Source organism: Cinclus cinclus, chromosome 3, assembly GCF_963662255.1.
Source record: "Cinclus cinclus chromosome 3, bCinCin1.1, whole genome shotgun sequence".
Lineage (NCBI taxonomy): Eukaryota > Metazoa > Chordata > Aves > Passeriformes > Cinclidae > Cinclus > Cinclus cinclus.
Genome location: NC_085048.1, coordinates 102640123 through 102662935, shown reverse-complemented (window position 1 = coordinate 102662935; position 22813 = coordinate 102640123). Strand labels below are relative to the sequence as shown.

The following is a 22813-nucleotide window of genomic DNA, read 5'->3' as shown; positions in this document are numbered from 1 at the left end:
TGGCACAAATTATTGTTTCATATACTCCCAGCTGCTGCACTTCCAACTTTCTTTACCTGTGTCACTGCTGAGGGAATTGGCAGCTCAGTGCATCTCACTTGATCCAGCTCCTGATCCTTGTTTCTACTTCCTCCACACTCTCCCGCTTCTCTTGCATCCTTACCTGAAAAATATTGCAATTACCTTCTTGTTTCCTCCCCTGAACTGACACTGTCTTCTCCATGCTCCCACCTTCTCTGCTTCCAGCTCTGAGAGTTGCAATTTTCAGACCAAGAAAATTAGCCTGTGTGGAGCCAGCTGACTGTGCACAGCCACTTGGGAATCTCTGCACCATGCTCTCAATTCAAGAAGCACGGAGCAGACACACCTGGCCTGCATGGAGCCACTATGGATTGGGCAGAATTTATTTACTTGGGTCTAATGTACCCCAGGTGTTCTCCTCCTGATGTTCTGACACCTCAGCAGAGAGGTCAGGAACTGCTCTAACAGGCTGTGTAGTTTCCCCTGGCTGTTTTTTATTTCTTTGGGACGTCTTCTCTGCCACACTGCTGTGTCTGTGGGACAGGGGGTTCCTCATGAGCCAGAAGAACCATCTGTGTTTCCTCACTTCCCAGTCCCCATAACATTGGTATATTCCGTATTACATCTGCATGTATCCCATCTCTGTAGGTTCCTTGCTTGAATTATTTTGCGTTTTACTTTGTGCTTTTGAATATTGCCGCTTTTGCTTCCGAGGTCACAGCTTTTTCAGTTTTTATATGTGCAGTTGCTGTCATATGCACCAAGAAGTGTGAATGTGGTCTCTTCCTTTCCAAAAGAGCAGAATGCATCCTGCTTTTATAATTTTGATTCCAGACTTTCTTGCCTCCATGGATTTGCCTAGAAACCAGATATACTGGAAAAACAGATTTAAAAAAAAAAAAAACGCAGGTCATAGTATTGTTCTGTAGTGACATTTTTTATTCTGTTCAGGATACTGAGAGAAAATGTCGTAATAATATTGTGTATAAGATGATATTTTATTGAAAGTGCGCTGTCAAACCCCACAGAGATAATACTGCGTTCAGTTGTATACATTCAGTTTTATGATTTGGTCATTTTGAAGGAGGTGTCTTTTGTCTTTTGAGATCTGAGATTTGGCAGCCCTGCTGATGTGTGCTTTGCTCTTCTGTGGGACTTTTCTTGGATTTGTGAGAAAATTTGGACTTTCCTATAGTGTAGCCCTCACATTAAAAAAAATTGTTATGTTTGGACAATATTCTTGAAGGTGTTTCAGCTCCCTACTGGAGTCACAGAAAAAAACTAAAAAAAGTGTGGTAGTTTATTGGGATAAGTGAAAGTAGGCTAGGAGGTGTTGGCATGGATTCCTCCTGTTACAGTATTCCTGTTAACCTTTATTGATACCGATAAAGACACAGCCAGGTGGAATTCCCCTTCTTCAGCTGAAGCAGCTTCTGGTGAAGCACATTCCTTGATGGTTTTTCTGTTTCCCCATAAAAGACTTGGCAGCTCGAGCCTTTGGAATACAAGAAGTCTGAATAAATGATTAAAAATCTCCCATTTGAGTCCATGTTTTTTTTTGTTGGCTTTTTTTTGTTTTGTTTTTTTTTAGTTTGTTTTTTTTTTTTTTGCAATGTATTTATCTACCTGAGAAACCTCTTGAAAAATTGCAGTAGTCCATGTTCATTGGGATTATACGCATCATGTAGCTCCCTCTAAAAGGAGCAGCTTGAGTCAGTGCCTGAACTGTTTTGTCATCCTTGAAGCGTTTGCTTCATGGCATTTATGTTCTGGACATAGAATATATTTCTGTATTTAGTAGGAAGATGAGGACATTGTGAACATAAAAAATAAGGAACATTTTTATTAATCTTTAAACAGAGTTCTTTAACTTAAGCTTCTTAAGGAGATTAAGATGCTTAAGGCCAGATGTGGAAATACATTTAGATTTTTTGGATGTGCAGATGAATATCTAATATAGCTTTGTAAGGAATTTAAATGTACTTGTCACCTAAACTTCCAGCTTGGGAGTGGCAGGAATTTTAAGCACTGTAGTAATTATCTTGAGATACCTGAGATTATCATTGAAACTTGCTTGTAGGTCTCCAAAACACTTCTAAAAATGTCACTCTGAAGTCTTGCTTTTTTAAAGGGCTGAATTTTGTTTTTTCCATTTGAAGTTGTTATGGCTGGTAAGGTGTTTGGTAACTCTAGATGTCAGCAGTTAAATGGCAAAAAAGGACTGAGCTGAAAGCTCGTCTGGTTGTTTTCTAAACTAGGTTAACACAAATTATATAGAAATAAAGAGAAAAACTTGTGTTTTCTGAGCTATAGGAGAAGAAGCTCTAATTACAGTTTTAGAGTTACCATTTTTTCTTGTTTTCTTCTTAGAGCCAGGTACTGAAGAAGTGAAAAAGCTCCTCCTGCTTTTGCTTGGTTGTGCAGTTCAGGTGAGCTTAATGATGTTTGTCTCTATGGAACTTTTGAAGTACTGATCTCATTTCTTACTATTTTAGTACTTGGGGTGGTATAAAACTTTCCTTCCTTTGGTGGTACAGTTGCATTCCTTGAAGAATTGGAATATGCTGAATTTTAATTAAATGGCTACAGCCCTGTGCTTATTGCACAAATACCTCCAATATCACCAAACCTTCTAATGGGTTATTAATTTCAATTGTGTTAATTTACCTGATATTGAAAGAAAAGGAAGGAAATGGTAAAGCACTGAAAATTAACTCACTGCACTATTTCATGTATTTAATAAACTATCACAGAATTTGAATAAGTCACAATTTTAAGAAACTTCTTCCTTGTCCCATTTCAACTTGTTTTAGTATTAGTATTGAAATTAGTATTGAAAGTTATTAGCCCTGTGACCATTGCAATATCAGCTTTGTAAGTTCTGGCTCTTAGAAATACAAAAGATGAATGCAAGTACTTGTGATTATACATATAAATGTGTACAAAGTAGATGTCTCTATTTTTAGTGTCAGAAGAAAGAAGAATTTATTGAAAGAATCCAAAGTCTGGATTTTGATACCAGAGCAGCTGTTGCAGCCCATATTCAGGAGGTATTTTGGGGGGTTTTGCTTTTAATTTTGGGGATTTTTTTTGAGGTGGAATGTTGTATTGCAGGAAAAAGGATTATTGCACACGTTCAATAGCAAGTAAAGCACATACGTGATTTGCATATTGAGTGGTTGCAGTAAGCAAAAAAGGCTTTATTTTTTCACTTGATTCAGAAAAAGATTTCATGATGGAGCATTCTTGGATTATATTTTTAGAGCAGTACCAGAAATCAAGTTTGTTGCTTCATGGATTTCTCAGTTACATACAGCAAATGTAGTTTAGTGCAATTTTTATATGCAAATTTCTTTATAAAATGTAATTCCAATCAAATGTACGTGATAGGTAATTTATACTGTTATTGTCACCTTGCCAGAAGGATAAGGTGCTTCTTCCAGGCAGACAAAAAACTCTTCCTTTACATACAATTAAATATATTTTAAATGTTTTTTCATACCTTGTCCAGAGAATTTAACCAGTAGAGTTGCAGCTTTAATTTCTTTATGCTTCCTTTCTACTTAAAATTTCAAGAGGGTGTTTTTCCTCTTTCATTTCACCCCATGTAGGTAACTCATAACCAGGAAAATGTGTTTGACCTGCAGTGGATGGATGTCATTGTGCTGACGCAAGAGTATGTTGAGCCTCTCCTGAAAAATATGGCATTGCATTTAAAAAGACTTATAGATGAAAGAGATGAGCACTCAGAGGTATGGATGTGGGTTGGTACTTAAGAGAAGTACAAAAAAATTTTTTTAATTTTTTGGTTTTTTTTGAGATAGTGCAACTCAGGATTTTTATAACTAACAGTTTAATTTTCTTCTGACATGTTAAAGCAAGGATTCCTGACTGCCAGACTGTTGTTTCAGGGAGTTCTTTTGTGCATATTTGTTAAATAATGTAGGAAAGATAAAATAAGAATAAAGTAGGAATGATAATAGGTGATCTTTTCCATGTAGCCAGAGTGGGAAACAGCTCAACATTCACTGGTAGCTGAAAACAGGGAATCCAAAGCTGTATCAGCTGCATTTACCAGGAATCAATAACCCATCAATTGGCAAGCCAGTCACTGAAAGCTGCCTGTTCTATTCCCATTGTCCAGGTTTGACGGGGATAAAGCCAAGTCCATACCAGCAGAGGAGGTTTTGCAGGCTTATCATGAGGCAGTTGTGGTACTGTGTTAGACTCAAGGAACAGAAATGTATTTAATAAAAATTCTGAGCTGTGAATCTTCTCGGTGGTCCCAGATCTGCCCCTCAGTAGAGTGGATGTATCAATGTTGCAATTATTCCAGATATTCCTTAGGCAGTTTTTCCATATTACAGCCTTGGTAGGAATAAAACAGAGGGTAGAGGATGGGGGTGATGCCTTTGTGCAAAGCGAAGGAAAAACACTTTAAACTATGAGAGATGTTCATATTTACCTAGCACCTTTATTTATAGGGGGAAATCAGGGGTGAAAATAATTTTATTTAGAGGAAAATAGGAATATTCCTGTAGATCTGATGCTTTATTCATATGTCAAGGATGCTGCTGCTCACTGAAGAACACGACTTCATTTAGAGATAACGTGCTCATCTTTATTTTCAAGAGGTGGTGTTCTTCAAGGAATTCACACCTTTCATTACCCAGTCTGTTCTGAGCACTGGTCATTTTGCGGGCTTCAAAGTCTCAGGTGAAAAATAAAATGGCAGAAGGTCCTGGTCAAGAGCTGTGGCTCTTTGTTTGAGGCATAGAGATGAAGGTAGAGCTTTTGACTTCCTTGACGGCCCAAACCTTGCCATCGTTGTTGTGCCATTGCAGTGTTTGGTATGAATGGTACAGCCAGGGCTGGCTCTGAGAGTGCCACTGTGGACTTTTGGCTGTGCTCTGCCTCCACAGACCATCATCGAGCTGTCAGAGGAGCGGGACTGTCTCCGTTTCCTGCCCCACGCCTCAGCAGCACAGTCACCGTGCAGCTCCCCCGGCATGAAGCGCACTGAGAGCCGGCAACACCTGAGCGTGGAGCTCGCCGACGCCAAGGCCAAAATCAGGAGGCTCAGGCAGGAGCTGTGAGTACCAATTCCCACTCAGATCCTTCCCAAACCCTTCCTTCTTCATACCTGTTCTTCATCCTTTCAAGTGCTACCCAGGTGGGGTGTTTTTATAACACAAGAAGATTTGTAGACCTGTGGGACAAATACAACTTTGCGTCTGTTTGTATTCATAATGATGTTTTGAGCTAAATTTTGCACTCTGATGTCCCTGAAATAATGGATTAAAGGTGGAAGTCTCCCAAATAGCAGCATTTTGTTCTCAAACCAGGTGATCTTTAAATCACCTGGAGGTGATTCCTTCTCTTAGCAGCATGATTCTGAAATACAAGAAATACTCACTAGTGTTTAATTCATGGTTTGAATTCATTGCAGATAGGACAAAAAAATTCCATTAGAATGCTTTTCTGTTTCCTACTTCTTTGTTCCTGTGTAAAAGATTTCTTGTCTGCACAACACTTGCTTTCTTCTGAAAACTGTTGCTGATCATGTAGGTATCTGTGGGCACTTTGTCTTCATAGTCAAAGAGCAAATCTGAGCAGAATGAGGAGTTATTTAAGAAAAGATCAATAACAGACCTGTGGAGAATCTGCTTCTCCCTGTAGCAATGTGTCAGTTGTTTTAGGAGAGTGAAGTGTGTGTGTTCTGAATTAAAATGCTGAATCTGAAGAGATTCAATGTGTGTAGAAACAGCGTAAATAAAGATTTTTTTTTTTTCATTATTATTCAACAACGGAGAGAGGAGGCAGGTAAATTAAATTACAAGCTGAAGGTAACATAAGTCACAATTCCCAGAGTTTGTTGATCAGATCATTTCTAGCTGGCTGGCTGAAGGATCTTGTTGATTTACTCTGAGGATCCCCTTCCCCCACTCCAGCATGGTCTTTGTGAGGCACAGAGGACAAAAGATGGGGCTCTTTTTTCCTGATGTCTGTATTATTATGTGTCTCCTGCAATGAGCCCGCCCAGGATATTCCATGAACAGCTGCACCAAGAAAATTAGTGAAAAAATTGCTGTTATTAGTTTGATTGACAGTTAATAGATAGCCTAAACAGTGAACACTGGTATGTTCTGTATAATTTAGTCCAATCCTCTCCAGTCTGTAGCTGAAGCGTGCAATTAGGGGAACACTGATGGCTCAGAACAGTCCACATTTTACATTCTTACTTCAATTCAGTTGGTAAATAATTTCCCTTGCAGTATCTTAAAATACCAAACTTGGATGAATTAACTTTAGTCTGCAGTATTTAATGTCAAATGCTGCATCTGTTTGATAAATTTCAAGTTACATTCATTCCAGGTTTGAAAATACTCATAAAATCTGTTTTTGGCAGTGAACCTTCATGCCTGGTTTAATAAGCAGTGTAATTGATGTAATTTCATTTAAAAGGTCTGTAAAGATTATTTTTCAGTTGGATGCAAACCAGGCAATACATAAACTTGAAAGCTGGAAATTGCACACCTCATTTTCTGAGTGTTGTGTTCTGTGTGTTCCCATGTAGAACAATAACAGGAATATGGATGCTGATGGAAAAGTTACAGAAATCAGGAATAAATTTGTGTTTGTGCCTGGTTTCTGAGCACCTCTGGAGGGGGAAAGCTGTGACAGGGCTGTTGCACTGAGCTTTGCAGAGCTGAGCCTCCTGTGCTTGTAGGCTCAGTGACCTTTTCCAACAAGATCATACATGGTGAAATTGGCTCATTTTTAAAAACAATTGCTCAAGTTTTGTTGAAAACATACGTATTTTTTGTTGGTATGATTGCTTTGAGGCAATATTGTACATTTCAGTCCATTAAATTCTCTTATTTCCCCCTTTCCACTTTTGTTTCTTACTTGTATTTCCAAATTGTGGAATAATACAGTAATGCATTTGAATATACAATATATCTTTTAAGAATATTCTATATCAGTAGATTATTCAACACCAAATACAGTTTGCTTGGAGGTGCAGTTGCATTTTGAACATCAAGTGTTCTTTGTCTGTGAGAGAATTAAAGATTTCCTTTGCGTTTACTCATGGTTTAACAAACTCATTTTTTAAGGACTGGGAAATGAGTTGGAAGTTAAGAATGAGTCCTGTAAGAATTGTAGCATTCTGTGTCAAGTTGTTCTTGTCACAGGTTTGTGAGTAGACTAAAACAGACACTGTTGTTTCCATGAAATTAAAATTCATTGTGTATTTCATGAAATTACTGAGCTTATTAAGCAGTATCTTCTTCAGTTGACTAAAGACACCTAAACACCTTAATTCTTCTCTGCAAGAAAAGGAAAAATGACAGAACAATAAAAGTGCTTTTAAAACTGGCTTTACTTGATTGTGACAAGGGGTCAGTGTCTGGTTCTCCTGGAAAGAATTTGGACCTTTTGAATGTGCAATTTGAAATTATTCTGATTTGGCTTTTGGATGTGGATCTCCTGATACACATTGATGTGTGTTGTCTGTGCTTTCTTACACAAAATCACTTGTTGCAGAAATTCCCTTACTACACTCTGTTTTCTACCCTGGGAGAGCAGGAAACAACAATTTAAAGAACTGTGAAAAGTCTAACAACATTTAAAATACTAGATAAAGACTAAAACCAAAAGAATAACTGTCATAATGGCAACCCTAAGTTTTACACTCTGATATCCCTGAAATTATGGGTTAAAAAGGTGGAAGCCTCAGAAATAACAGCATTTTTTTTGCCAAACTTGTTGATCATGAGCAGGTTTCATGGCCATGTTTAACTGGTTTGTGTTTTCTTCTTCAAGTGAGGAAAAGACTGAGCAGCTGCTTGACTGTAAACAAGAATTGGAACAGATGGAAGCTGAACTGAAGAGGCTTCAGCAAGAGGTGTGGATTTAATAATTTTATTATTTTAAGAAAAGTTGCTACCACCAGAACAACTCACCACTCTTTCTCTGATATTAATTATGTTTTCAGGTTTATTTTTTTTTATTTTGCACTCTGAACCTGATCTTGTGTCATTTATTCCTTGATTTGGTATATTATGATGGGAAAAAATGCCCCTGACTTAGATGAGTATTTCATCTCTATTTTTATTTGCTTCTTCATTCAAACAGTTTGCCACCAGTGCATCCTCTGAAAGGATCTTCTTGAAATGAAAAATTTTCCAATTTTGTCTGATTTTTCTTTACACTTTGTGTGGTGATGAGAGGAAAACCCTAAATACATACACAGATATGCAATATGTATAATTGCAGTGAGTCCTTGAAAAAGGCCGGTGCAGTTTTCTTTGGAAATACATCATCTACAATCCTCTCCAGTATATTCAATTTTTTTCTTTGTGTTTCTCAGAATTAACCAATACCCCTCTGCATTCCCTTAATTTCAGCAATGAAGGAACTGTGTTATCCTTCATCACATTCTGTCCAGTCTTGCCTGTAATCCTGTGTTGGAGCCCTGGAAACTGAGAATTTTAGACTTTCTGTGCTGACAGGCAGTGACCCCCAAGAAAAAACTGCTTTTGACTTGAGGCCATGGAGAAGGCTTCCAGAATTGGAAGGCTTCCAGAATGATAAAACTGGGATCATGAGTGTATAGTTTGAATAGAAGTGTGTAATATCACATGGTGGAAAACTTGAAGTTTTAGAATACAAGTAATAAGTATAAAGCAAGATGAAAGTTTTGAGGTGGAAGTTTCTACTTTTCCTCCCTTCTTCTTTTCCTCCCGTCTTCTTCTTTCCCTTCCCCTTCATGGGTTTGGGTAATTTCATGTAATTGAATAAAAAAGCCTGCATTGCAGACTACATGTAGTTAGTTATTAGGTTAAAAATAAAACCAATTTAGATAGTTTTTCTTAATTAGACAATTTACCCTTAAAAGGGTTGTAAAGAAATAAATATGTCTCCATTTTTACATTGTTAGCTTAAAGTGCTGTAAAACTCACAGTTTGTAATATAAATAAAAATTAATAAACATCTTAGTCCAAAACCGGAAATACCGACCAATGCATTTAATCCCAAAATAAGAAATAAAATAAAAATAGCTAAAAAGAGCACAAAGCACATTGCTGTGTCTCCCTTTGTCCCAGAACATGAACCTGCTGTCAGATGCCCGCTCTGCCAGGGTGTACAGGGACGAGCTGGACGCACTGCGGGAGAAGGCGATCCGTGTGGACAAGCTGGAGAGTGAAGTCAGCCGCTACAAAGAGAGGCTCCATGACATCGAGTTCTACAAAGCCAGGGTGGAGGTGAATAAACCCAGGGGGAAAATCACCCAGGAACAACATTATTCTCTTGGCTGGGGCATTTTCAATGTTTTTCAGCGCTTTAATTTGGAGGTTAAAGCATTGGAATGTGAGAAAGGGTTGTAACATCTTGCTCTGGGATATGGCAGTCAGGTTTTTCGTGACAGATTCCAATTTTTAGGGAATTGTCTCCATGTCTAATGGAAGTCAGCATTGTTCACCAGAACTCTAAGCTAGCAAGGCCAGTGGAAGCCTCTGTGAAGGATGGATTGAGAATCCAGAAAATGCTATAAATATAATAATTTCCTTCTCCTCTTGTAGGTCTCTCAAGGGAAAGCAATTTTTTAAGTCAAGTGTTGAGAAAGTGAAGGCTGTTCATATAAATGAGTACAGGATAATGGTATAAAATACACTAAAAAATAGTGTACGAACACCAGGCAAGGTGAACTTAGACTTCTGGCATCAGTTAGTAATTTAGGAGACAAATCAACATGCAGGCATTTATCAGGCCGTCATTCTGTCTGTAAATGCCAGATTTGATGGGCAAGTGCCATATGGTGTAAAACTTAGCAAAGGAAAGCAGATTAGTGTACAGGATTTGACAACAGTGGAAGTTTCATTTGCATAGAATGTTTAAACTATTAAGCCCCCTAAAAATTATCAATATGTTTTTATAGCTTGTAAACTATTGGATATTTCAAGCATGTTTTAGTACAGACAGATGTTAATTAGTTGGGTTTTCTTCCTAATAATTATGAGTTAACTTAATATTTGCGTAGGGAGGAATATGAAGGATATTTGTGTGATCTTTTTCCCGATTTTGCAGCTGACTGTGTGCTGAAGTTCAAAAAGTTTTGTCTTTATATCATGAGGAAAGTTGCCAATTACGTATTTTATGCATTACTTTCATAAGATGCTATTAAAACATCCGCTGTGTATCAAAATTAAAGCTGCTCAGGCCCTTTGACTAGTTGTATTTTAAGACTGTGGATGTATTTTCAGCATCATGGCCTGACTTTGGGCCTAGTGACCTAATTTTGGGCTGTACATGCAGTACTTCTTTCCAGATCACAGCCCAAATGACAAAGATTCTGATGGTTTGATTATAATTATCAACACCTTATTAGCTCTCAGTGACTTAGGAAGTATTTTATTTCATTTTTGTCAAATTTTATTCTCACAGAAAATCGTAAGTTGCATTTATATGGAATTGCAGTAAATGTGTTTTTTTATAAGAAGTCTTTTACAGCTCCTGGTTTTAGTTCAGGTTTCTGAAAGTGGTTGTGATGTGTATCAAAGTTTGTATGAGCAGGGGAATAGTTCTGGTTTGGATTAATTTGTTGTTGTTGCTCCATTTTTGCAGGAGTTGAAGGAAGACAATCAAGTGCTGCTAGAAACGAAGACAATGTTGGAAGATCAATTAGAGGGGACCCGAGCCCGTTCAGATAAACTGCACGAGTTAGAAAAAGAGAATTTACAACTGAAAGCTAAATTGCATGATATGGAGATGGTGAGTGCCAGGGGAGGGTGGCAAAGGCAACTGAGACACATAGAATTTAATTTCCATTTTTAATAAAAGCCTTCAAAATAGCAGAGGAAAGAATGTGATGATAAATGCAGATATTAAAGAGCAATAGGCTTGATGTGACTCAGTTGTCACTTAGATATTGTGACATGCACTTTGCTTTCTAATATTCAGTGAGAGGTAAATTTTGGAAGAGCAGGGATTAATTGCTGTAGGTTTTGAGGAGAAGAGGTTCTTTGTAATCGTCTTTTTACTGTTCCCTTCCCAGTTCTCCCAACTTCTGCCAGTTTCTCCCCATCTGTCTGTCGAGATAGATCAGAAAAAGCACTTTCCCCTTCCCTGTGACAACATAATAAAGATAATAGAATATGGATATTAATACAAGAATATAGATAATAAAACTTTGCATGTATGCAAACTTTTAACTTGTGAAATACTTGTGAAATAATTTTCAAGGAGCGTGATATGGACAGAAAGAAGATTGAGGAGCTCATGGAGGAAAATATGACCCTAGAAATGGCTCAGAAACAAAGTATGGATGAATCTTTGCATCTTGGCTGGGAGCTGGAGCAGATAAACAGGACAACTGAACTTTCTGAAGGTAAACAAAGTCAATACGTGCAAAGTGATTGAAATGGAAATCTCAGAGGCTGGGTAATATTAGTAAATGAAATGCTGATTGCTATGTATGCATGGAGATACAGCCTACATGAGAAATCTGTTCTTGTGGTTCTTATTTAGTTAAATAGTGGTGTAAACTCCATACATACCTTGAAATTACATTATTTTGCCATTCAGACTTCTGTACTCTGCAACACAGATCATGAGTCTTCTTGCGTTGCTGTTCCCAAAGTTAAGGAGAAGAGCTGTGGTAAAAATTGATTCTTCCAGTGTAACATGTTGGGGTATAAACTGCAAGGCACTTGTGGAATTTAGAGGTGTATCCTGAGCTGTGGGAAACTAATCTGTGCTGTGATTAGGAACATTAGGAGAGTGGAATATATTTTAATTTCTGATATTTCTAATCCTAATCAGCTCTGATCATCAAGAAGGCATTGGAAAGGCTGTTAAATCCTCCAAATTTAAGAATGCATATAAGTAAAATATTACCTTTCATTTTAATACTGGTGTTTTTCTCTTGCAGTGCCCCAGAAATCACTGGGCCATGAGGTGAATGAGCTGACATCCAGCAGGTTGCTGAAGCTGGAAATGGAAAACCAAAGTTTGCTGAAGACAGTGGAAGAGCTGCAAGGTGCGGTGGGCTCTGTGGAAGGCAGCAGTTCAAGGATTCTGAAAATGGAAAAAGAAAACCAAAGACTTAGCAAGAAGGTAAAGGTCAGGGTGTGCTTGGATTGTGTGTGAGAGAGTTGCCAAATGTTCTGTGCTATTTTCTTCCTAAAGGGTGATTTTATGAATTGCTGTTATTTTGGGGAAGACATTACAAGGGTCTAAGTGGAGTTAGAGTGTTAGCAATTTTATGGTAAAAAAATAAAACCACATTTCCAACAGGTTTATCTCTTTTTTTAATATGTGAGAGTGTGTTTATTCAGAAAGGTCTTAGACCAGTGAGGGGGAAAAATAATAATATAATAATAATATTGAGGATATGGTGAGTAATGAAAGTGGCTTAGAATACTGGAGAGCATTAATTTTGGTAATTATGAAGCAGAAGAAAGTGTGAGTGCAGAGGTGGAGAGTGAGTGATAAGTCTGAGCTGAAAACTTTGTCCTGTGTCCTCATTTTAGCTGAGGAAGGGAGAAGGTGGGTCAAGGAATTGAGGAGTTTGTCAGCTTCAACTGTGCTGAGCTACAATACTTCTCTTCTCAAATTATGTGTATCAAATAGAATAATTTAGTCAGTGGTATTTATAGAAAAATAAAATTAGGGGAAAAAAAAAAGCTGGGACTAATTACAGTGGAGTGAAAATGTCTAAAGTTCCTGAAATAGCTTTGACTTCAGCTGCTATTTCAGGTGAAAGACTATTCTTAGAGTGGGTAAGAAATAATTTTAAAAAGAAAGAAAATTAAAGAAATCCCTACTGTATTTCATGCTTCCATAAGGTTCCTGATTCCTAAGAAGCTGGTGTTTTTTGGAGCAGCCTCTGTGCCATGCCCAAAAGGAAGGAATAGATGTAAAAAACACACAAATACTGTTCAGCTCAGCTTGTTACCACTTAAATGTGACAGAGAGATCATGCATGGGTATTTTAAATTTTAAATAGTTTTGCTCTCTGCAAGTTGGAGCCATTTGACAAAACAAACAGATATATTTAATTCCCAAGGAGTCATCTAATTATCTCCTGAAATAGTTAAGTAAGATCAAACAACATTCAGCCTTCCTAAGTTAAAAGGGTCTTGGAGGAGCAATATATATCTCACTAAAATGGAATTTTGAGAGAAAAAGATGATGCTTTAGGAAATATCCAGAGCCTGAGAAAATTTGACCCTTTTATTTTACACTAAAGTACTTTACAGATACAGTGGTCTGAGCCAGGGAGAAAATTCTGACAGGAGTAAATGTACTCCCAGAAGAAATTAATGTTTCAATTAAAGATTAGAAAATTCTGTTTTATTTTTTCCTTTAAGCTTTTTTATTCATTTCTATGAGGCTGCCTTCAACGCAGCTAATACTGTCATTTTAAGTACATCTTAAAACTTCTGTTTCTCTTCCCAGCTTGAAGAGCTGGAGAATGAAATTAGCCAGGAGAAACAAAGTCTTCAGAACAGTCAAAATCAGAGTAAAGATCTGATGAAAGAAAAAGCCCAGCTTGAAAAGACGCTTGAAGCACTTCAAGAGAACTCCGAGCGACAAGTGAGTAGCAGAACCAAAAGTTTTTAATGCTGCTTTGTGCTCTGCTGGTCTCCTTTTGTAGGATTTTACAGACATGAAGGGATTGTAAATGTAGTGAATTTGCCAAAAGGAGGTTCCTGCAGGAAAACAGCTTTGCTGAGAGCTGCAGGCAGTGAGAGATGTGACTCATTTCTGGCTGGGGCTTTCCTGGTGGGTTCAGAGCTTTATGGTGCTTGAAACACTTCTGTGGGCATCTGCTGGAGTGGCTTGGATGGTGTAACCCAGCCAGGAGAGAAAATTGGCAACTTTGGACAGAGGCCAGACAGTTCCCAGAGGAGGAGAACAGGCCCCAGGCAGCTGGCAGTGTGTGGAGTGATGCTGGAGTAATGATGGGAATTCCAGCAGCCTTGGGTCCAGCTCCATAATTCTGCCGTGCACTGGGATGGCTTCCTGCTGTGACCACCTGGATTGGTTTGTGGCTGCCAAAAACTGGCAACTGAATCTTTGTAAAAGATGTACTTGTGCCTGGTGGATAGCACTGGCACCAGGAAAAAGAGTTCTGCAAGTCCCAGATTTAGGAATTCAGTCCTTCAGAATTAGAACTGCCTTTAGCTTTTATAAATTATATTTATATCTCCTGATGACAAGGCCATTCAGTTTAATTTAAAGTACAGTCTTTTGAAATGCAGAATACTATATTTCAAAAAATGCTGAATATTTTTAAAGGCCCTGTTTAATCAGTAAATGAAATTCCAGAAGGAAGAAAAATGGGAGGGGGAAAAAACCCAAAAAACGCTTGGCATGGAAGGTTTACTTTCATTTAAACATATGTATTTGTTTTAAGACTTATATTTTAGTGGGACTATTTCTACTTAAAAGTAATACACTTAACTGCTAATGGGTCAACAGCATCTTCCATATCTCTTCCAAAATCCTGTGTTGACACTTACTAGAGTCAACTGTAGGAGGTTCATTTGATCTCATCCAAAATCTTGGAGGCCTTTATCAGGATTTTTTGTAGAATTGGGATTATAGAAGCACAACGGACAGTAATTCAGTGTCATGCCAGGTGCTCCAGAGTTGTGTTTTTAGGCACCTGTTAACAAGTTTTTGGTGAATATTCCAGAGCAGTTTGTCACTGATGGGAGCAGAGCTGTGGATCTGTAATTAATAGTTCAATGGAGATTTCACTATGGAAGAACAGCCTATAATTTCTCAGTCTGTTTTTTGCTGCAAGCAGCACTTCTGCTTTTTCTCCCAGACAGTTTTGCTGGATTCTGCTGTGTGGTGTTACATGCCCACATAATTCCAAATGATTTGGAGCAACCTAAAAAGTCAAGAAATACTAAAAATTGAGGTGTAAGTTCTACCTTTATCCTTGAGGTAGATCTGGGAAAATGATTCCTAGGAAAATAATTCCAGTATGATTTACTTATTCTGAAGCTAGTTTGCAACAGTATATCCAAAGGTTCTTTTTAACTCAAAAATCAGTGTAACTTTGGCATGTTTCTTCTCAAATTGTTTTTGACTGCAGTCAGGATTCCCTCATCTCCCACCCATCACCTCGACCTTTTCCAAATAAAATAAAGATGTTTTTGTGGCTCCCACACCTCCCTCCATCTCAGGTTTGGTTTAGAACTTGCTGCAGTCCTGTTCTTTGTGGACACACAACTCTGGAAATCACAGCGTGTAAGAAAAAATAATCCAAACAAGGGTAAACACAAATGGAAATTAAATGTGCTAGGCAGTGTGTAAAACTTTCATTTGATTTGTGCTTTATTAGTTTAGGGTTTATGTTCATCTGTTAATATTCAGGAGGAAGAGATTTAGAGATTTTCTTTGTCATCAAACTTGAAATAATGTTTGTAATTCTCCACATAAGTATTAGCAGAGTAAGAGATTTCCTTTCACTTAAAAGGTAAATATGATACGATGAGTATCTTTTAGTTTATATATGGAAGCAATTTTGTGTTGGCACATTGTTTATCACTTTGCCATTTTTCTACCCAAATTAGATTAAACTCTTAGAACAAGAAAATGAACACTTGAATCAAACTGTGTCTTCTCTAAGGCAGCGCTCACAAATCAGTGCTGAGGCAAGAATGAAAGAAATTGAAAAGGAAAATAAAATCCTCCATGAGTCTATCAAAGAGACCAGCAGTAAGTTGAATAAGATTGAATTTGAAAAAAAACAAGTTAGGAAAGAGCTGGAACACTACAAAGAGAAAGGGGAGAGAGCAGAAGAATTAGAGAACGAGCTGCATCGTCTGGAGAAGGAAAATGAGTTATTACAGAAGAAAATCACCAACCTAAAAATCACTTGTGAGAAGATCGAGGCCTTAGAACAAGAGAACTCTGACCTGGAGATGGAGAACAGAAAGCTGAAAAAAACCTTGGATAGCCTGAAAAACCTCACTTTTCAATTAGAATCCTTAGAAAAGGAGAATTCGCAACTGGATGAAGAAAATTTAGAGTTACGGAGGACAATTGAATCCTTGAAGTGTACAAGCATTAAAGTGGCACAGTTACAGTTAGAAAATAAGGAGCTGGAGAGTGAAAAGGAGCAGCTCAAAAAAAGCCTTGAACTGATGAAAGCCTCTTTTAAGAAGACTGAACGCTTGGAAGTCAGTTACCAAGGCCTGGACTCAGAAAACCAAAGGCTACAGAAAGCCCTGGAAAACAGCAATAAGAAGATTCAGCAGTTAGAGAGCGAATTACAAGATTTAGAGACTGAAAATCAGACCCTGCAAAAGAACTTGGAAGAGTTAAAAATCTCTAGTAAGCGCCTGGAGCAGTTGGAAAAGGAAAATAAGTTGTTGGAACAAGAGACTTCTCAACTGGAAAAGGATAAGAAACAGCTGGAAAAGGAAAATAAAAGGCTTCGACAGCAAGCAGAAATTAAAGATAGTACCTTAGAAGAAAATAATGTCAAAATCAGTAACCTGGAAAGGGAAAATAAATCTCTGTTTAAAGAAATCGTTGTATATAAAGAGTCGTCTCTGCGCCTGAAAGAACTGGAAAAGGAAAACAAGGAACTGGTGAAAAGAGCTACCATTGATAAGAAAACCCTGGTCACTTTGAGAGAGGTAAACACAAAGGAGTTTCAATTCCCATCATAATCTGTTTATAATGTACAGAAATTATATTTGGGTTTCTGATTTGGGCATTTTTTCTGCTTTAATCTGTGCACTATTAACGCCTTTATGCATTAAATAATCAAAATTTCTGTAATCACAGTCATGAAAAGTAAGAATATTGTATTGCTGGAATGTTTCCCCTTCACTCCCGTGTTCCAGACCAAATTTAAAGAAAAGTTCTAAAGGGAAAGAAAGAGAGCACAGAGAAATCCTATTTTACAACCTAAGGTCTGCTATGGCTGAAAGCTGACAACTGGAAGAAGACTTAAAGTTGAATTATTCCAGTCACATAGTGATAAAACATTCTAGAACTAAGACTACGTTACTTTATTTCACTGAAAACACTGACTGTAGTTTTTTTTCTGTGCAAGGACTTGGTGAATGAGAAACTGAAGACTCAGCAGATGAACAATGATCTAGAAAAACTGGCCCATGAGCTCGAAAAAATTGGCTTGAACAAGGAGCGTCTCCTGCACGATGAGCAGAGCAGTGATGACAGGTGAGAATTGTAGGGCCTGCATGACAAAGAGGACAAATGAGGATCTTTTTTATTCATAAACTGGTTTTGCAGACTGGTTCTATGCATGCTCTTAGGTTTTCAAGGCACACTCTCGGACCCAAAAAGGAACTTGATACTTTTGCAAATTAATTAGTTGATATGCTTTCACATTCTGTGACTGTGACAGTGAGTTGCACTTTTTGTTGCTAAGAGACTCACTGAAGTATGTCAGAAGATAGTTAATTATAATTAAAATGTTTTATGCTCTAGTCAGCAACAGTAGCAGTAAAAGATAATTAGCTCAAAGTAGTTGTTTTTTTTCCTTTCTGTCTGTCTGTCTGACACAAATGGCTTTTAGTGCTTACCTTAAACTGTCTCACTCTTTCCATACAACCATTTCCTTCTGATTCTTCCACCCTAAAGGAAGCTGCGTTCCCACTTTGCATGGCTGGGAAGTATGTAGTGCTTGAGTGTCTCCAGAACTTGGTGGTGACTCCACCACTCCTTCACACCTGCCACTTAAGAGCAGCTGCTGCCCTGGCATCTGTTTCCTCTGCTGCATTTCCTTCCCTTGCCTTATCCTGCAGGGATTTAGGGCAGTTAGTGGCAGGAGCAGAGCAGACTGGTGTGGGCTTCCAGCCAAGCTTTGCTTCCCAGTGCAGTTCTTCTGACGTGATCAGTTATTGCAACTGATTGTCATGAGCCTGGAGATTGATATGGGGCCTTCTGTGTCCAGAGGAACCCAAATAACCCTTGGGGTTTGAATCCAGCTTCCCTTTCCCTGTACTCTGTCACAGAGGTGGTGCCAGGCTCCTGTAGGTGAATGTGTTACTCTTTCTTGGTTTCTGCTGGTGCTTTTCACACCTGCATTTCTCAGCTCCCAGATGAGTTCAGGAAAAGCTGTTAGAACTTGGACTGGTTGGATTTTTTCTGATTTAAACATTTCTGTGCCACATGCAGCACTTGATAAATATTTGGTGTGTCCTTAGATAAATATACCCAACAGAAATGCACCAGTCCTTGATCCAAGGTGAAGCTCAAACTTAGGTGAAGCCCAAATGGAGCAATATTTAATCAAGTTCTAGGTTAGAAGTGGTTGGGCTCTGCTGTTGGCTTGAGCTTCTCTTCCCAAGCTCCATGTAGAGCTGGAGGATCATGAAAGGGCAGTGTTTGTTTTCAAAGTGAAAACTAGGATTGGTTTGAAATTTTGTTCTGCCAATAAATATCCTGATTTTACGTTGTTCTCGACTTCTTCATTCATCCCAAAGATACGTGGATTGCTTTCCTTGCATAAAAATAGGTAGGTGAATTGTTACCAACTCTTTCATCAGGGCTGTGAAGAGCTGAGTTCATTAGGGATACAACTACTTCTCAGTGTAGTTTTTCATCTGCCTCCATCATTTTGATGATGGAAATTAAAAATGTACCATTTTCCTGCTCCTGATTGCAAAGAGCTACTTGTGGTTTTTAAGAGATTATCTTGGTAGCACCTCAGAGTCTTTCTGTTGAGGTCTAAACTGGCCACGTTTTATGACTTTGAAGGGTTTTCCATTTTCTCTTGCCTGCTGTCCTTGGACAAACAGATTTATGGATGTTGACTCTGAATCCAAAATAACCCAACTTGCAGTTACATTAAAAAGCTTGTACCATCTCTTATTGTTCAAAGTGTAAGTGGGTATTGGATCTCTGCTATTAACTATTTTTCCTCCTTTGCTTTCGATAGAATTGCATCATTTTTCAGTAGCAAGAATTACTTGTAGCCAAATCTGTGCTTCAGCTGAAGAAGGTGAAATACGATATATTCTACTAGTCACAGGCTCCCTACTGTTCTGTAAATCCTTGGGAATTGGTTGTCATAACTGAAAAATCTCAGATTTTCCTCCTGCTGAATGATGCTACTGGACAGCTTTCTGCTTATTAATTCTCTCCCATTGGTCTTCTGCTCCAGTTCCTGACTGGATCTGATGCTGTTGTCCATTCAGGAGTCTCCTGCAGTTTATTCCCCTCACTAAACTGATGCATCTTTCAGCAGCCAGGATTGGAAAGGGGAGATATCAGTGGTTAGGTTCATTTTATCCAGCTATGGGGAGGAGTGGGATATTCTCCAGATTCTGAGCCACACACAGGGACTGAACTGCTTAGAAGTGATTAATAAGTGTGGGTTTTGGTATTTCCCATAATGAATGTACAGTTCTAAATTAATACAGTTCAATCTGACTGCTTCTTGCTCAAATAGACATTTTGGGTGTGTTTAGGTGCCCTACAGTATTGTGAATATGAATAAAAATGGAAACTTTGCACATCAAGGGTGGCAACAGCCTTAAAATATCAGCAGCTGGTCTGAGTGAGCAATTTGCACAGTAATGCACCAGATGAGTGTGCACCTGGACTATCCCATGCTCCATCTCCTTCCCTGTCCTCCCCCTTTGGAGCTGGCTGGAAATGGGAACTGATGAAAATCTTGCTCTCCAAATACTTCACATTGTAATTGAGTTCAGGTTCCCGCTGGATTTGCTGGAGTGGAGCCAGGGAGACTGCAGGCACCACTCACTAATGATGCAGAGAAACCCAGCACCTCCCCTGGTGGGCCTGAAGGGGTCTTTTGCTGGGTCTAACATGTTTTAAAAGATAGGAGGAGTCAAAAATGGTTTTGACAACCATCTTCTGGTTATTTATTTTTTATTTTACTTGCTGTGGATGCTGAGTTGTCTTCATACTTTCGACAACAGCACTTTGGGGTGTTTGAATGTAGCTATGGATCTGCTCTAAAACATCCTGGAATTTGAATACCTCAAATAATTATTTGAAATACAGACTTTCTTCTTGTTGGCCAGTAGGTACAAGCTTTTGGAGTCCAAATTAGAATCCACGCTCAAGAAGTCTCTGGAAATAAAAGAAGAAAAAATTGCTGCTTTGGAGGCTCGTTTGGAAGAATCAACAAATTTGAACCAGCAGCTGCGTCAGGAACTGAAAACAGTAAGGAAGCAGGCATTTTTCAATAATATTAAATGAGCTGTTATTATTTCTATACTTTTTGGGTAAGACAGCAAAAAATGGGCATCATTCAGGCGATAGAAAGCAGGACAATGGTGTGTGAAGGCTTTTAAGATTGTGTTGAAATCACATGAAAAATTGCTGAGTTTATTCACTGGCTGTGAAAATGTCAGCTGGATAAATAACCTGGAGTTGATTTGATTTGGGATGTCATCTCCAGCTACATTTTCTGGCCTACCTTGGGCGGCCTGAGTAGATTGGTTAGAAAAGGAAATTCTTTCACCTTGGTTGTAGAGTTTTAGTATGAAAGTTGGGGGATGCAGTTAAAAAGCACTGAAATGAAATAGAAAATAGAGTCCTGCTGTTTGTTGCATTAAGCTGTCCATAACCATAAATAATTCGTACATCATCTCCCCAAACTTGTACAGAAACAAATTTACAAATACAGTAACAGCACTTCCTGTTCTTTGAGAAGGGGCGTGATCAGGTAATTAATAAATTTGGACATACCAAATGGAAAATGCTAACCCTAACCTAAGTTGTTTTAATAATTCCAGGTGAAGAAGAACTATGAAGCTCTCAAGCAAAGACAAGAAGAGGAAAGGATGGTTCAGAATTCTCCAAGAAGTGGAGAAGAAAATCAGTCTGTCAATAAGTGGGAGAAAGAAAATCAGGAGACTACTAGAGAATTATTGAAAGTTAAAGATAGATTAATCGAGGTGGAGAGGAATGTAAGATGTATTTTAAATATCATTCTGGTGGTAATTATTTGTGTTGAGCTGTAATGCAAATGAGGGTGCTGTTAAGACACTAATTGATCACCTCGTTTCCATCCCAAGCAGAATCTGAATTAAATACAGTGCATGTAACAGCTGGATTCTGCTCTGTGGGATGCAATAAAACACTTGACAGGAATTTAAAAAGAAAATGTGAAAACCTGAATTTGCCCTTTTGAATCCACAGCTCTCTCTCAAATCCCTGTTAGATAATCCCCATTTACACCAGTCCTGGAGGTTCCTCTCCTGTTCCTCTGTAGGTGCAACATCTGTTATCTGCTTTTCCAGTGATGAATTCCCCCCTAAGTGTGTTTGTTGTGCAAGTTTATCCCACCCTGTAAATCTCTGTACAGTCCTGCTGCTTTCTATGGCCTGGAAAACACTTCTGCTTTATCTTGAGGAGTTCCTGGAACAGCTGTGAGCTGAGGTTTTGTGTGATTTTAACCCCCCAGAACGCAACGCTGCAGGCAGAGAAGCAGGCACTGAAAACGCAGCTCAAGCAGCACGAGACACAGAACAACAACCTGCAGGCCCAGATCCTGGCCCTGCAGAGACAGACTGTGTCCCTGCAGGAGCAGAACACAACTCTGCAAACTCAGAATGCCAAGCTGCAGGTAATGCTGCCTTAGTTTGCTTTCAAAAATAAAATAGAGGTTTGTTTTTTTTCTGAAGGAGAATTTAAAATGCATCATTATAGTTGGCTTTAAAATCACATTTGGCTTCCTGGAGAGACGTGGGAAAGAAGGTGATGTGCAGTCAAATAATAGTTTGTTTGCTGATGAATAATTAGAAATTGGTTTTAATCCCTTGTCCAGTGTAAAATCTTGACTTCATACTTGGAAGCAGAGTAGAGTCTCTTATCCAGTTTCCAAGATTCCTTGGTTTTTTATTGTATTTATACATCTAAATTAGGTCCGGGAAGCAGTGTGTCCAACCATATTCTAAAAAACTTTATATTTATAAATATCCAAAAAAAAAAAAGTAAAGCCATGCCGAAGAAGAAAATCAAGACACTTAAATATGGAAAATCTTAAAAAAAAAACCAAAAGAAAATGGAAAGCTACATAAATATGAAGACATCAATTTAGATAATTGCAAGGCAGTAAAAAAAGGTATTGTGTGACCATGGAAATTACAAAAAAGATTGTCCCCAGAGTCTTGCAGGTCTTCTGGCCAAAATTCAGATATCGTTCTTATAGTTTAATAGAGTTATTAAATATATATCTTTTTTTCTTTAAACGTTAAATATTCTTGTTAATGGATTTAATGCTTTTTGGAGTTCTAAGAATCAAAACCCCTTCAAGAGGGGATAAAAACCCCACAAGGCAGCAAAAATAGTAAAGCGTGTCAGAAAGGATGGAGGGCTGATGGAAATCAAGATGTCAAGGACTGTTTAAATGAAACAAAGAATGCATTTGGTGGATGCATGGAGTCTCCTCCTGGCTCTTCCTGGAAAGCAGAACGTTGTCCCATGGATGCACTTTCTGCTGCCATGATGAAACAGGACATTGGTGCACACCCTGTGCCTCCTCTAGTTTTTAAAACCAGTGGATATGACATGGAAATGTCCCATTTAACCAGATGGGAGGGGATTGCTGGGATTCAGAGCTCTCTGAGTACTTTGTAATTCCCTTCATCAAATAAAAAAAGTAAGCTAGGAATCTTTGTAGTTCCTCTTCTGCCTCATGCCCAGCAGCTCAGGCCTTTCCTCTCTGGCAAGACAATTCTCCATGAACTGCAAATCCAAGTGGAAGTTGAAATATGTTCAGGAAAATCAAAGTGATGAACTGTTGGCTAAAACTGAA

General features: G+C 38.4%; 1 protein-coding gene across 4 annotated transcripts in view; it reads left to right on the top strand.

Annotated features, from left to right (window-relative positions):
• The window catches only part of CCDC88A (coiled-coil domain containing 88A), a 61286-nt gene that overhangs the window by 19579 nt on the left and 18894 nt on the right, over positions 1–22813 (top strand). For 2 of the 4 annotated variants that reach the window (XM_062489414.1, XM_062489412.1), the window contains exons 5-19: positions 2392–2450; positions 2988–3071; positions 3633–3773; positions 4944–5113; positions 7849–7930; positions 9132–9290; positions 10651–10797; positions 11269–11413; positions 11957–12141; positions 13486–13623; positions 15618–16688; positions 17111–17238; positions 20076–20214; positions 20790–20963; positions 21461–21622. In XM_062489414.1, the coding sequence (XP_062345398.1) occupies positions 2392–2450; positions 2988–3071; positions 3633–3773; positions 4944–5113; positions 7849–7930; positions 9132–9290; positions 10651–10797; positions 11269–11413; positions 11957–12141; positions 13486–13623; positions 15618–16688; positions 17111–17238; positions 20076–20214; positions 20790–20963; positions 21461–21622 (2984 nt within the window). Of the gene's footprint in view, positions 1–2391; positions 2451–2987; positions 3072–3632; positions 3774–4943; positions 5114–7848; positions 7931–9131; positions 9291–10650; positions 10798–11268; positions 11414–11956; positions 12142–13485; positions 13624–15617; positions 16689–17110; positions 17239–20072; positions 20215–20789; positions 20964–21460; positions 21623–22813 lie in introns of all 4 variants that reach the window. The other 2 variants (XM_062489413.1, XM_062489411.1) reach the window with 1 other exon arrangement.